At 40.1% G+C, this 16258-nt stretch overlaps 1 protein-coding gene across 1 annotated transcript; it reads right to left on the minus strand.

The window, feature by feature from the left end:
* Positions 1-2523: 2523 nt before the first annotated feature.
* LOC143559646 (homeobox-leucine zipper protein HAT3-like) lies at positions 2524-4374 on the minus strand. Its single transcript, XM_077048154.1, has 4 exons — positions 4206-4374; positions 3787-4079; positions 3612-3691; positions 2524-2901 (listed from the first exon to the last, which is right to left on the minus strand). The coding sequence occupies exons 1-4, from the start codon at positions 4372-4374 to the stop codon at positions 2541-2543; spliced, it is 903 nt and encodes a 300-aa protein (XP_076904269.1). The 3' UTR covers positions 2524-2540.
* Positions 4375-16258: the final 11884 nt, after the last annotated feature.

The following is a 16258-nucleotide window of genomic DNA, read 5'->3' on the forward strand; positions in this document are numbered from 1 at the left end:
TGCGCGTGGCGCATCTGCGCGTATGCTCACGCATCATATATGCTCACGCATATCACATCTGCGCGTGGCGCATCTGCGCGTGGACTCACGCATAAAACATCTGCGCGTGAGAATAAAGAGAAGACCTCACGCATCCTCAGGATAGGCGCATATCACACATGCACATAATCAACCTCGTCCTTATCCAAATCAGGATAAGGACAACCCTGATTGTGCTCATCAGACAACCTTCCAGAAGGTATCCTTTAAGGAATAAAGAATATGCTGATGTTGACAGCTGCCAATGAAAGGTGGACAACTCAGCAAAACCCATGTGCTACCACGTGATTGCACATGGGTCAGGTGAAATACCTTGGTCAGAGAATAATCAATGAAAAAGCACCAGGTGTCCTAAGGACACGTGGCGCGAAGCAATAGGAGGAGGCCAAAAAGGCCCTAATGGGATCTGAGCCCAATCATTGGAAACCCTAACACTATAAATACCACACCACCTCCACAAGGGGAGGTAAGCAAGAAAATACATTCTAAATCCTTACTCACTCTCAGATTATTATTATCTTCTCCTATAATCTCTTATTCTCACACCGGATGGTTATCCCAAAGAGGACCCCTCTGTCCCTTTCTGAGGGGTAAGTTCACGGTGCTGCTCGTTTTGTAGGTGGAAGAATTCATACTCCGGAGAACCATCGGTTATATAGCACACTCATACCCGAGGAAAGTTGATCGTCTACCAGTGAGCCGATCCACGTTTCTTCAAACTCCACATATTGTATACCATAATTGTAATAGATGTTTTTAATTAACCAAAAAGGGCTAGATTAAGAAATGAAGGAATTATGAGATGGAGATTGATAGGTGCATAAACAACACAACATATTTTAATTCTACCACATATATACAGACCAATCACGTTATCCTCAAATTGTGTGGTCCCACATCCAAACAGCATGGGGAAGACACAATATAGGCATCATGATACATGACTAAGGTGCTGTTTGTTTTTCAGAGGTAAAATGTCAGAAGACTGCGAAACCACATCTGCCAACATCTGTAGCAGAAGAGGTGGACCAAAACTCTGCAGTCTGCAACAAGAAGACTGTTTGTTTTTTAACATCTGCAGACTGCTAAAATAAGCTGAAATTTAAATTTAAACAACCGTGTATGAATCTATACTTAAGCATGCGATTCACATGCTTTATCACAAATTAAAACCCAACTACAATCACTTACCAAATTGTTTTCAGTTTCACCTCGTTCTCACTAACAAATCAGAGATCATAATTAAAACCTACACAACCTAAACTAATCAACTCAAATCCTCACAAAAATCAATTAATTAACCATTTAACAACCTAATTCAGTGACTACCTTTAGCAGCAGTAGTAGCAGCGGCAGTGTACCGACACGACGGGTCAAGTTATCGACGGAAGCAGACATACATATACATACACAAACGCAAACACACATAGGCTGTAGCATGCGATTAACAAGATTTAGCACAAATTAGAACCTAACTACAATACAATCACTTAACAAATCATTTTCAGTTTCACCTAATTCTCACTAAAAAATCGAATATCACAACTAAAACTAACAAAACCTAAACTAATCAACTCAAAAAACTAACAAAATATTAACTATTTTGCTTAAATCTATGTGCCGGTACAACCAAATTCAATAACCAACAATCAATCCAATATCAATCCAATATCAACTCAACAACCAAATTCAATAACCAAATTTTACCTAAGAAACCCTAAAATCAACTCAACAACCAACAATCAATCCAATATCAACTCAACAACCAAATTCACAACACGTATATAGAAACCCTAAAATGAAAAGAATAGAAAGAAAGCATAACCCTAAAATGAATCATTACCTTCAAGAAGATGCCGGAGCAGCGGCGGCAGCGTGGTGAATGGAGCGGCGGCGGCAGTGGAGAGGAGGAGGAGTGGAGTTAGCCGGCTTGGAGCGGCCGGCTTGGTGAGTGGAGCGGAGGAGGTGTGGAGCGGCCGGCTTGGTGAGTGGAGCGGAGGAGGTGTGGAGCGGCCGGCTTGGTGAGTGGAGCGGCCGGCGGCTTGGTGAGGATGAAGGAGTTGAATAGTGTTAGGAGGAGGATGATGATCGGTTATAAGCTGAAATGTGTAGAAGAGGTTAAAGAAGTGATAATACCAACACTTCTGGGAGAAGAGGGCGCGCAGACGTTTTTTAATGAAACGTCTTCGAAAAAACAAACACACTGCAGAGCCCAACGTCTGCGCGCCCTCTTCTCAGTGCAGACAAAAGAGGTGGAGAAGTCCTTCTAAAGAAAAACAAACAGCACCTAAGCTTTAGATTCTAAAAGCAACCCATCAAAATCCAAATAAATTAAAACAAAAGGAAAAACAAGAACACCAAGACAAATAAAAAACCATTATCCCACATTGTACCCCTCCCATTCCTACATCAAATCTCACTTTAATCCAGCAAAATCATTCATTCCCTATCACATTTGACATCTCCATGTTTTACCCATCCACAAGGGTAAACTGGTAATTTCACCAGCGAGATTGGCGGGCATCGACCGGCCGATGAGGGATGATTGAGGCTCGGGGTAGGAAAGGGTTGTTCTGGTTTTGGTGATTGGAAGGCTTCGAGCCAAGGAGCGGTTTGGTCACGCCGGTTGAACCCATTGTAGAGGTTGCGCTGGCCGCAGAGGTCGATGACACAGCTACCCGCTCACATTGTGGGCACATGGTCAACGTGGTTGGCGGGTTCATGTTCATGTAAAACTGTGGAGATAGTTTTAGAGCTCTAAGCTCATTAACCTCTTTCTGCAACCGTCGGTTTTCTTCGGTTAACGTATCGTAACAACGCTTTAGGTACTCGCAGTCGACCTCTGTTTGCTTCAACTTCGTCCTACAAGAATCGAACGTTTTATAAACCATTAAATAAAAAAAATCATAACATAATTATATTAATAAAAATCAATAATAACATAGTAACATTTCCAAAATGATATTCCTAGGTCACATATCCATGAGTAGGAAAACTTTCTTAAAAGACCATTTTGCCCATATAGGCAAATCTACCACTGAAGGGTCAAATATGCAGACACTAATTTTCTTGAAAATATAAACTCATTGGTACTAAATAAGTTGACTTTATGTCAATTCTAGTTGGTCTAGGACTAATGAGGGCATCATAATCAATGCCATTGCATACCCCTTATTGGCTACTAACTTGAAATGGCAAAACCAACCAAAAATGTTGACCCATCTGTACAACTAATGATGCATGCATGTACTACAAACCCCCCATGTTGTTAGAGTACCAAGGTACTTAATATGGTCAAATCCTACCCACTTGTACCCAGTGCAGTAACACCGGCACCCCAAATCGGATTTCAAACTTTACAGTACAATAAAGCTTAAAAACATTAGGCTTATTAATGTACAACTCTTAATGCACGAGCTATACTTTCTCAGAATGCTACTACAGTATTAATAAAAAAGTAGGATTAGTGGTACTACGTGTATTAATGATAGTACCCTCCCATGCAATGTCCGTTTGTACAATCAATATGAGTTATTCCGATTTTACCCTTGGTAAAAGGGTTCATTTCCTACCTTGCCCTTCTGTTTTGGAACCAAACTTCCACCTGCCTTGGCCTCAGATCCAGCTGTTTCGCTAATGCCTGTTTTTGCTTCTAATAAATTTAAAACAAAAATTAATTAATTAATTACAATATTAATAATAAATAATAGCCGTGAAGTTGGATTAAATTACGAAAGTGCCACTGACCGGATTAAGAGTGTTATGCTCTTTGAATGTTTCTTCCAGCACCGCCGCCTGATCCTTGGACAGCCTTAGCTTCTTCCTCGCCACCGACGCGTCTCCGCCGTCATCCTCATCGTCGCCGCTGACGCCGTGCGAGCTTGATTCTCGCTCCGCCTCGTTATCGACTCGCTTCCCGCTGACGCTGGACACCGTGCTGTTGGGTGACGAAACGAAAACTTCATCTTCACGTTGCGATGTTGACGGCAGCCGGTTAACGTCGATTACGCGCTGGTAAGATCTCGTTTCCGAATTCAGATCTACACGGTGAAAAGTTTTACATGAATCTGTACGGTTATCCGTACACGTGCATTCGTGTGTGTGTTTATTTGGTGAAATTATATCTTATACATGCATTCGTCGCATGCAATGTGACTTGTACTTACCAGTGGTAGGAACGTTGTGACTGATCATGAACGGGGGAAGCTTCTGTTGATTGACAACGTGACGTTGAAGAAACGACATCGGTGGAAAACGTGATGCCGTCGGCGGCTGATAGGTTTCCGAGCATTTCAAGCTGAGGCTCAGGGCGAGTCCGTCGTGTTTGTCCGCCATGAAGATTCTAGACAGTGATTCTCTCTCTAGAAATGGTTGTGCCAGGGGGACAAAGTAGAGTGATTCCAATTGGTTTTTTGGTGTTTTCACTGGCTTTTATTTTTCAGAGGTTAATTCACTATATGTCTAGATATATATACATACAAAGAGACAGAGGGGTATTGTATGTATAGGAGGAGAGATAAGAGAAAGAGGGTGGTGATATGTGCAATCATGATATGTGTCAGGGATGGCTCTATTGGCACAATGATGATGATGGGATTGAGCTTTGGCTTTTGCTTCAGCTTTTGCATGGAAGAGAGAGAGAACTTAAAGGTGGTGGTGAATGCATTATACATGTTTGTAATTGTTGGAGAGGTGGACTTTGTGCAATGGTGGGGGTACAATGGTCTAGAATTGGGGATTTTAGATCTGGAATAGAGGTTAGAGTTTTAACTGTGGTTGAGTTAGGTTGACTAATGGATGGGTTAACACTTTCCTCTCACCCAGTCTAGTCACTATCCTCTTTCTTTCTAAATAAAAACTCTTCAAAAAATGTAAAAAACGACTTTTATATTTTTTTTTAATTAAAAAGGTTGGTTACATAGTGTGTCCTTCATGTGAATTTCTCTTTATAAAATTGTTTGTGGATGTTTCTCATTTGGATTTATAATATTTATTAGAGAGAAAACCCTTTTATGTTTAAACTAAGTTAGGTACCCGTGTAGAATACAGGTTAAAATAAATAAATTTATCTAATAATAACACAATGTGAAATATAAAAAATTTATTCAATATGTAAAAAATATAAGATATGGTAGAATAAATTACACACCACACAGTATGAAAAAAATGTTGAAAATTAATAAATTTTTAAATATTTCTTTGTATACAATATTTGTAATTTATCCTTCATATTAAAATTAGTAGTTTCACTTGTTTTTTGGTTTCAACTCTAGATAATAAAACATATAACTGACCATGTGTTAAAACAGGTTGTCTCAAAGACAAATAACCATCTAAAGCAATTGGCCTTAGCTTTTATTAATCTTCATTGCAAAACAAACATTAAGTGAAAATTCTTTTTTTGAAATTCATTAAATAAATAAACGTGAAAATTCGTTACTTATAAAAGTTTAATATTAATAACTAATACAACATATCTATATAAAACTAAATAATATATTTATGCTGGCATTAAATTTTTTAAACCAAGAAATAATTATTAAAAAGAGAAAATAACAGATCAAATAAAAAAGAATAAAATATAAAATTATTAATAAGAAAAAGAAATATATATTTAACATGAGAGAGATGTGGAAAAATTTTATAAGGGTCACTCATGTTTAATATCATATAACATTAAGACCCGTGTAGAACATGGTTTATAATAAATACAGTTATTTAAATTATAACATAATGTGAAATACAAAAGGTATGTATAAAATATAATAATATAACATATGGTAGAATAAATTACATATTACAATATGAAAATAAAAAGTTATTGAAAATTCATAAATCTCTAAATATTTTTTTGTGTACAATATTTGTAATTTTACGTCCATATCAAAATTAGTAGTTTTGTTTTTCACTTTCAACTTTAGTAATAAAACACATAATTTACCCTGCCTTAAAATAGGTTGTCTCAAAAATAAATTAACCATTTATAATGATTGACCTTAGTTTTTATTAATCTTTATTGTAAAACAAACATAAAGTGAAAATTTCTTTATTTAAATTTTGAAATTAATTATTTTGTCTAAATCAACAAGAAAAATCGTTGCTTATAAATGCTTAATATTAATAAATAATACAATATATCTATATAAAACTAAATAATGTATTTATGTTGGTATAAAAGTTTTTTAAATAAAAAATAATTATTAAAAAGAAAAAAATAATAGATTAAAAAGAAAAAAAGTTAAATAGAAACTATTAATAAAAAAGAAAAATGTATTTAATAATAGAAAAATGTGGAAAAATTTTGTAAGAATCTATTTTCGATGATGTCATGTGACATTAAAAACCTTTACTTATTATATAATATTGATGTATTGAATTTTGATATTTCTTTATTGAATTTTAATAGTTAGTTATTTCTTAGACACGTCAAATTTGTAAAACTTTTATTTTATTTAAAACAATAAGCTTCAAATATATCTTACTATATGTTAGATTCTAAACTCGTTTTAAAGGTCTCAGTTAGATTTTTGATTTTTCATTTTTCATTATAAGATAAATTTATAATCTTGAAACAGTTGTATAAGTTAATTAAAATATAACAAATTTTAACTCTAAAACGTTAAATATAAAGATTTGACCTTAAGGCTTGGGATCTTCTGGTCTGGTAGCATGAGGTGATGAGTAAAACTGGTGATTCTATTGTCTCTGGTTCGAAACCTTACTTAAGAAGGTTTTTCAAAGGTGATGGTTTCAACCTTGATGATGTTTCACCATGAATTAAAACTGAAGCGTCAAAATCAATATAAACAGTTAAACTGTATTCTGGTATTGGTAGTCGTTTCAAACACATATCAAACAAACAATAGAATATAAAGATTTGACGTAAATCATAATGTTAGATATGTAGAATGTTAGAATGAGTAGTGCTTTACCATTACATTAAATATTTATAATAAATTTTAATGTGTTGAAGGACTCAAGGAGAAGTGTAGTATTATAGTTTTTGTAGTATTATATTATGGTACGTTTGGTGTTGTTGTATATAAAATAGTAAGACTATATGTAGGGGAGGGTTACAAAATGAAAAGATTTTTGACACGTGAGTCACGTCAGAAAAGGGACGATTTTCATTTTAAGGGTGTAATGGTGTTGTAGCCTTCTTGTTATTACTATTTTCAACATACACACAACACACACAGGCGACAAATCCACCCCACCCTATCGCCTCTTTTATCGGGGGGGGGGGGGTTGTTCTTGCTACTTATCACCCCTATATATCACCCATTACGAATAGTCTAATTACGAAAGTAAATTAAGTTTCAACTTTTGCAAAATATGAATCTTGCATTTTAATTAAGATTTTATTTAAATAACGTAATTTTTAACACTTACTAGACTATCTCCAATAAGGCTGAGGGGTGTGGGGCGCTAACCTGGGCGCGTGAGCCCCTCCGCTCGCGCCCCCAGGCGCTAACCCCACACCACCGGGGCGCGAACCGGAACCCGAACGGGGCGCGAGCGCGAGCCCCCAGGCAGGCGTGAGTGTGGTCGCGGGAGAAGAGAGAGAAAAAGCTGGTGGGCCCGCCCAAAAGAGCCGTTGAGCTCCGATTTTTTTTAAAAAAAAAACATTAAAAACTCCTATATAATACCCCAAAATCAACCCATTTCAACCATATCAAACCCCAACTTCAATCTCCAAACTCATATATAATACCCCAAACTCCTATATAATACCCAAAAATGTCTGGAAATTGGTACCCAAACCTAGATTCAGATTATATTGACGACGATTTATGGTCGTCACCAGACCAACCGATGTTTTATTCGGGGCCGCAAGAAACATCCGGCTTTCAACCATCCAACATACAACCGTCTCCTAACTTTGTTGTTCCAGAGACACAAGAATCACACGGTGATGCTACCGGAGCAAGAAGACGCGTCCACCGGAAAAAACAACCTGCAACGGACGGGCCGGGACCGGCTTCGACTCCGAGGACGAAACGGAAAACCACTCCGTGGTCATCGGATGAGAAGGAAGCCTTGTGTCGGGCTTGGATAGTCATTTCTGAGGATCGGCGTTGCGGTAATTGTTTTAACGTTTTTAAAAATGATTTTTAATAAAAAAGTTAAATAAAAAAGTTAACTGGAAATCTAATTTAATTACTCATTTTGCAGCCGACTACCAAAAAAGCAAGGTTTTTTGGACAAAGGTTAGGGAGACGTTCTATACGCTCGTTGGGAGTACAGAGCGAAACGCCGATATGATTTCGGGTCGGTGGTCCGAAATCAGAAAATTTGTCGGCTTGTTTACTAATCTTTTCAACAGGAATGCCGGTCGTATGAGACCAAGTGGCAGTGATGATTTGGCGGTTTACAATTTCACTGTCGAAGAGTGGAGGCAGGAGTGTTTGCGGAGGTATGGGACGGTGAAGACGTGGGATGATTTAAAGTTGTGGGAGAGGTTGAAAAGGTGTTCCAAGTGGGTTGAGCTTGTGGCGCCGGACCATGATGCGGAAGTAGGGCCGAAACGGACTAAAACTAGTTCGTCTGGAGCGTATAACACTTCCGCCGGGTCGGATTGCCGCGTTGGATTCGACCTAAACATTGCGGGGGAGGAAACGTCTTCACCGCCGAGGAGGCGGCTATTGGGACGGGACGCCAAGGGGAAAAAACCGGCTGAGGGGGGAGCCGTAAACATCGTCGATCTTGTTGAATCCCTTAATAAATTCAACAAAACCATGGAGGTGGTCTCTAATGACAAAAAGGAAAAAAGTCGAATGAGAGATTTGGACTTCCTTACAAGAGACTTCAGTAACCTAAATCCGGTCGATCAAATGCTGATGGAAAAGCAAAAGGAACGTATCCGAAAGAGGTTGATCGAAGAAGACCAAGCCGAAGAATAAGAATAATGTTTTTTAGTACTTTAATTTTTATTTTTAAATATTAATGTGTTTTTTTTTAATGTGTGTTTTTTTTAATAATTTATGAGTTTTTTTAATAATACGTTTTTTGAATATATTTATAAAAAAATAAAAAATAAAATCCGCTGGAGCCCCTCCACACCAGGGCCAGGGGCTCCAGCGGGGGCTCCAACACCCACCTTATCCAGTTTCTCTCTCTGCCACACGTCACAATATTATTGGCTGGAGCCCCCACTCGCGCCCCCGTTAGAGCCCCCCACACCCCTCAGCCTAAGAGGTTTTTGAAGATTTTTGAAAGAAAGAGAGAGAGAGAGGATGAGTTAGATGATGAGGTGAATGAGAGAATGTGACATAAAATTCTTGATGAATCTTTAAAAATGTATTTGTGAGGGGACATGTAGGAGGGATGAGAGAGAAGATAAAATAGAGAGTATATTTTAATGAGTTATGTTTCTTGTTGGCATTCAAAAACACCACCTAAAAATTTATTTGTTGGTGATATACTCTTATAAGATGAAGATAAGTAGTAATTGTCTAGAAATATGTTACATTTAGTAGCATTTATTTTATTTGTCATGCAACCTAACCTTTTCTTCATAAATTAAATTTATGTTGTTTGGATCCGAATATTTTGTTATTTAGTAAATCTGTTTTAATTCGTTTTATAGGGATATTACCTTTTATGAGCTTCTGATGAGTTTTAATTATGTAATTCTATTGTAATAGCTCTAAAATGGCTCTCAAGAAACATTGTGTGGTGATAAGATGTCATATATCTATCCTAAAGGTTTGAGTTCGAATTATGTAATATACAGATATAAATGATTTACAGGAGTAATTTGAAGTATATTAGTTTGTCAGTTAAAAAGAAAATAGCTCAAAAGAATTTCTAATATACAGAAGTCAATGCTTCCACACTTTCATAGTGTTAGGTTAGATTGCGGGATTGTAAGGTGATTTTATTTGGCTTTGACATGTCGAACACGCACTTCTTTGAATGATTGTTTTAACATTTTGGAGCATATAGCCCGTGTTACATTGTTACTTGTGGTTGATTGAACAAACCATTAAAGATATTGACTGTATCTTTGTATGTGCTTTTTTTTTTAAATAATTGAGTTCATTACACATCAAACGATTTAAAATGAAGTGGCAGGTAAGCGGGCAACAAGCTGCGCCGCAACCCCCTTTTGGATAGCAAACCCAATCCTACTAAAAACAAAGTTTTGATTCTTATGAGCCGATAAATTGCTATGCATGACTTTTTGAACTCTGTTTAGAAGATCCACGACATCTGGAGCTAAGTAACCAAAAGTGTCAAAGACAAAGTGGATAAACATGTGTTGATTCTCCAAACAAGCTTTCTCGTGTTTAACAACCTTACCCCAGGCCGCCTATGTGCTTTATGTGTTTTTTTCTAACATGCGTAATAGCCACGAGATTGATCGTTACGAGAATCCTTAAAATCGGTTGACCAAATTTCCACTAATAAATGTGTGTTAAGCATTATATTAATGGCCGATGAATACAATCGTATATCAAACTTTTGTAAACAAATTTTTGAATAAAGTCTACGTATCTGGAACCTTTTTTCGTTTTCTATGAGATCAACATTTTACCCGGGTTTTCTATATCTGTTATACCCATAAGTACATGCGCTATGTCTAGTTTTTTTAGAACGACTCATAATATACTCTTATAAACCACATATTACTTGTGCATTGCATGATTTGAACCATCGACCTCGTACATAAAGCAGCGCACCTTACCACGATGATGTCCTTTGAGGACATTATACCTAGTTAGTGTGAGATACACAGGCGCCATGTAAGCAGTAGAGCCCCACTCTCACTTTTGCTAACCATGCATCACACCTGGTGAATATGAATGAGCGTGCTCGTTTCACAAAATTCGTGGGAATTCAAATGAAGTAGAATTAAAATCACATGACATGGCGTGTTTGTTTCGTTGAAATTTGATCTTAATTCCATTTTGGTGTGTTCGGTTGTCAAAGAATTAGAACTAGAATTCAATTCCTTCAAATTCTTTTAAACAAGGGGATTCCAGATCCTTCCAAAATGTAGAGGATTTCAAGTGAATTCATTAAAAAAATTTCTCAAGTTTTTGTTTTTGTTTAAAAGGACAACGAATAAAACATTTTAGTTTGTTTTTTTTTACTTTTTTTTTGTTTTTGATTTATATTTTGAGTAATAAATTTATTATTATTTTTTTAAAATATTTTTTTGAGGGGTTTTTGATTTTAATAGAAAATCCCAAAAAAGAATTCAAAAAAAAATAATAAAAAAAAATCATAACGCAAAATATAAAAAAAACAAAAAATCTAAAAACACTAAAATGTTTCCGCTGTTATTCTCCTAAAAAAACTAATTTCGATTCATTCTTGGTGATAGATTACAATTCTTTTGTCAAACGAACAAATCAAGAATGAAAATTGGATTTTAATTCCTTTCAATTCCAATTCCTATTAGAATGTTCATATTCCAAATCCAGTCTCTTCCAATTTCAAATCCTATGCAAATTCTAATTCCAATTTTATTCCATTATGTGAAACGAACACGTCCTAAGTGTTTTTTTAAGTATTTCAATACAAGTTTTTAAACGACTATTATTATTAATTGTTTTTAAACAGTTAAAGTCGGTTGGATATCATCTTCCAAAGTCGGTGATGCCTTTTATAACCCCAAATTATTTTAAAAAACAATGTGATGTAACTAAAATTTATGTTGAAATGTTCAAGAAAAAGAAATACATAAACATGTTATGTCATTTTTAACTAACAATCGATAGTGTGGATTCATTTCAATGGTCGGGTTTAAACTAAAATGTCGCATATCTATCCTCACGAGTGTGAGCATTCTCACACACTCACGAGTCATTGAGCCACAGCTCACGTATTTTTCATAGGCATGCATTTTTCATAGGCATGCATTTTTCATAGGCATGCGGTGTGGTGTTTCGGTGAGTATGAGTTGACATAGATCAGTTTCCTCTAGTAGTCTCACGCAACCACACTCATGACATTTAACTTATGTTTTAATGTCGTCACATAAAATAATGTAAACACATTAATTACTTGTTTAAATAGATTTTTATTGGAAGGCGAGAAAAAAAACTATTTGAAGAAACACTAACCGGACCCCGGGCAGATTACTGGTAACCTGGGGGTTAGATAGATGTTTCCCACGAGGGGTTAGACCCTTGGAAGATGGTTCTTCTGATAACCTGCAAAACAGACACCGTGAGCTCGTCACTGAGAAGGGGGGGGGGGTTCCTCCTTGTGACCACCCTCCGGCGTGAGAATCAGACTAGATTGCTCTTTAAATATAAAAGTATATTAAGAGATTGCTAGAGCAGATATCAGGTATATTATGATGATAATGTGATATGATATGATGAGATGAGATGGTCATACCATTTGTGGTATTTATAGCCGAAGGTAGGTTTCCAAGGAGGTATGGCCGGCTGCAACAGTGTTCCTGTTTACCAACAGTAGCCTACGCACGTGCCCTGCTGGTAGTTGGTGGGTAGGTAGCGGCTGATAGCGACCAGGCCTGCTGTATACTATTCCTTTTCCACCAACTGCCGGCTACGCACGTGGTATGACAGGAGTTGGTGAGTAGGCAGCGGCTAATAGTGACATACAGTGTAGGAACATGCTGCTCGCCATACTGTTGTCCATAAGCTGTCGTATCTTTAGTCAGATCTTTTTCCCATACCTCGTCAGGTACAGTACAGAAGATCTTCCCGTATCGTACGGACTGGCTTATTTGGGCGGGAGTATTCCCCCTCCCACCCTTGTGCGGGATTGTTCCCGGCTTCGCTCATTCCTTCAGGTGACACTGAATGATTGAGAGCTAAGTGCCTTGTGCGTGTAGCCTTGCTGCGCGGGTGGCCTTCCCTAATGGCTTGTATCCGAGGCTGCGGGGACAGGCGGAGTCCTTTACCATTGGGAGGCATTTCCTGCGGGACCAGCTTGCATACTGCGCATAAGGACGTCACGTCTCTGAGCATGGTTGGTCCTGCGGATCCAGTTGTTTTCTGCGCAGACGTCCCTGTTTAAGGTGAGTCTTGCGGGTCCAACTGGGCTCTGCTGGGACCTACCTCTTCAAGTCCCCCCAGTCCAATGTTCTTCTCATGCATGTTTAATAAAGTGAGGTGAACTTTTGGACTTAAGCAAAGGGTTTTGAAAAGGGTTTTTTAAGGTTTTCCATGGGGATTCTTCCCGCGGAAGTCCTTGTCACTTGCAGAAATGCCCGAGTTTCCTGCTTGGTCTTTGGGTATGATGCGGGTAGGTCTGTAACCTCCTCGCAAGTCAGGAGCATTGAGTCCCAGTTGTATGGATTTTCCATGAGGTTTTGGTAGTTTTGAACATAGTGATCAATTATGTTAAGACCACCAATTCCATCTTGGAGCTTCAAACAACGTAGTTCTCGACCTTCCCGCTATGCGGGGATGTTATTTCCGTTTCCGCAAGCATTGCCCAGAAGATCCTTCTTGGTTTCAATTCCCAGCGGAGCGCTAGGTATGTGAAGGGTTTTGCCTTAACACTGTACCTGCGCTCGTCTTACGGTTACTTTACTTCCAAGGTATTCCTGGCGTCAATTCCCTGCGGGTGCTAGGTATGTGAAGGGTTTTGCCTGAACACTGTACCCGCAGCCGTCTTATAGTTACTTGTTTGCCAAGGTTTATTTGGCATCAATTCCCTGCGGGTGCTAGGTATGTGAAGGGTTTTGCCTTTACACTGTACCCGCATCCGTCTTACGGTTACTTGGTTGCCGAGGTACTTGGCTTCAATTCCCTGCGGGTGCTAGGTATGTGAAGGGTTTTGCCTTTACACTGTACCCGCATCCGTCTTACGGTTACTTGTTTGCCAAGGTTTATTTGGCTTCAATTCCCTGCGGGTGCTAGGTATGTGAAGGGTTTTGCCTTTACACTGTACCCGCATCCGTCTTACGGTTACTTGTTTGCCAAGGGGTAAGGGGTATTTTCCCGCTTTTTAATATTTTCAAATTTTTGAATTTTGAAATTCGAAGAGTTGGTGAAAAGATAAGAACAGTCCAAATCTCTGAAACGTCGTGCGACGGTTTCTTCTGACTGTGTCAGGACGTGCAGGAAGTTATGGTGACGTGACAGAACATGGTCATTCCAGTCGCTTTTTCAGGCGCGTGGGCGCGATTTTTCGGGCGCGTGGCCGCGAAATTACCGGCATACGTCCTTTCAACAGCTGTTGCCAGCTTGGTTTTTGCCACGTGTCATAGTTTCATTGCACATTCGATTTCTCTCTCCTCCGCATTAATTTCACCGCATTAATTGCGATTACTATATAAAGGGGGAGAGGGTTACTTTGCAATTCACACTTTTCACTCTTCTCTTCATCTTTAAGGCGATTTCCGGCGAATACTCCTTTATTCAATCGAGCATTCTCTCGAAATCGTTCTCTTCTTTCTCTGCAAGATGTCTTCTCGTGATGCTGAAGCTATAGCTGACGACAGGGGTACTGCTGGCGAGTGCCAGTGTGCTCTGCCCGGCGATCAGTACCGGTATGTTGTCAGGAAGTTCATGCTCGATCATCTCGAGCCTGAGTTTCCTGAATCCCACCAGACCGTGTATGATGCCCCCAGAGGCAAGATCGGGGTTTATGCTGCATTTTTTGTCTATGGGAATCTTAGATTCCCGTTGACAAAATTTGTTTACCGTGTCCTTGAGAGGCACGGTGTTCATTTGACCGAGCTGCACCCCATGGCGATCGCCAAGATTCGCCATTTTGAGTGGGTGTGCCGGATTTTGGGCATCGAGCCCCATGTGGACCGCCTGATGACCTTCTATACCTGGAGGTGCATCCAGGGGTGGTACACCTTGACGACCCGTATTAAGGGTCTGAAGATTTGCGACACCGAGCGCAGTCTTCGCGCGTGGAAGCAGGAATTCTTCTACATTTCTGCCCGCGCCATCCCCCTTGCCATGAAGTTTAAAAATGGCCAAGCGATACCGAGCCTTCACGCCCCCAACTACCAGGAGGCGGAATGGTTTTCGAAGATATCCCGGATCCAATCTCCGGTTTACCGGTTTGCGGAGTCCGGGATGGTCATGTTAGGGATGAGCCGGGTGTGGAAGGATGCGTCTCAGGTTCCCATCCTTCTCGAATACGGTTTGAACTCTATTCCCTATGGTATGTCTTGGTCTTTCTTTTTGATACAAGTTTGTCTTCTAACTGTTTCTTTTCTTTCAGAGGGAAATAATTTGGAGTCGCTTCTGTTCCCGCGGGAAACCGACGGTCCCGCGCGGATGGGTACTCGTGCTCTGGACGAGGGCGAGTTGCCCATCCTGGAGCAAACGGCGGATCGTTTTGTGGAGGTCTATCCGCTGGGCCACGAAGATCCTGAGCCACCGGCGGCCAGGTAAGGCGATATTCTTTCCTCAATCTCTCAATGCTGTACCCGCTGTTGGAATTCTTGACCTGTCTTCTTCTGAGGAATCCTCAGATGTTCCTCCATTGGTGCGGAAGAAGAAAGCTGCTGCCGGCGGGAAAGGGAAGGAGAAGGCCTCCACGGCTGGTCCGGTGGTTCTATCTGACTCGGAGTCAGATAGTGAAGAGGTGGCGGGGAAGCCCGGTGGTGAGAAGACCACTGTTCCGGAGGCTACGACCGTTACCTCCGGAGAACCAACGAAGACGACGGTGACCGGTACCAAGAGGCCGGCTCCATCGGGTTCCTCCCCGCCCGTCCGTACGTTCAGGGTCAAGAAAACCCGTAAGTACAATCATAATGTCTTTGCAGATTTACTACTTCTTAAATTTATCTAACACTTTCTTCTTTGTGCAGGCGTGGATGTTGACGCATTCCGGGGTGAAGCGCAGGGGAGTACCTCCCCGCCAATGACGGTAGGCTCGGTCAGCCTTCCTGAGGCGTCGACCCAGGCGCCTGCGCCTGCATCCGCTGGTCCAGTTGCTCGTTCCTTTGAGCCAACTGTTCCGGCCGAGATGACGTCACCGCCGGCCGTGAGTGCGATTTTTACAGCATCCTTCACGGAGCCGGCGGTTACTGCTGCTGCTGAGGAGGCGGCGACCGCGGCGGCGACCACAACGGCGACCACGGCGGCTGCCACCATGCCCGCGCCACCGGCACCTACGGCCGGACCATCAGGTACGCGCAGGGCTTCCCGCCGATCTTTGCCCCCTTCCCGTCTGCCTGACCTGTTGGATGGATTTCCTTTAGGTTCAGGTGATGGGTTTGGCGGCTATCGGCCTGTCATTGACCCTACAGGTGCGTAGGGTTCCT

The sequence above is a fragment of the Bidens hawaiensis genome, unplaced genomic scaffold, assembly GCF_021521415.1.
Source record: "Bidens hawaiensis isolate Kalapana, Puna unplaced genomic scaffold, B.hawaiensis_p1.1 tig00019953_1, whole genome shotgun sequence".
NCBI lineage: Eukaryota > Viridiplantae > Streptophyta > Magnoliopsida > Asterales > Asteraceae > Bidens > Bidens hawaiensis.

Excerpts from the sequence above, each read along its gene's own strand:
- LOC143559646 (XM_077048154.1), bottom strand. The coding sequence starts at position 4,374 with ATGGCGGACAAACACGACGGACTCGCCCTGAGCCTCAGCTTGAAATGC. Across the intron at positions 4,080-4,205 it reads TCACAACGTTCCTACCACTG|ATCTGAATTCGGAAACGAGA; the intron begins GTAAGTACAAGT and ends TTCACCGTGTAG. Across the intron at positions 2,902-3,611 it reads TTCCAAAACAGAAGGGCAAG|GACGAAGTTGAAGCAAACAG; the intron begins GTAGGAAATGAA and ends CGATTCTTGTAG.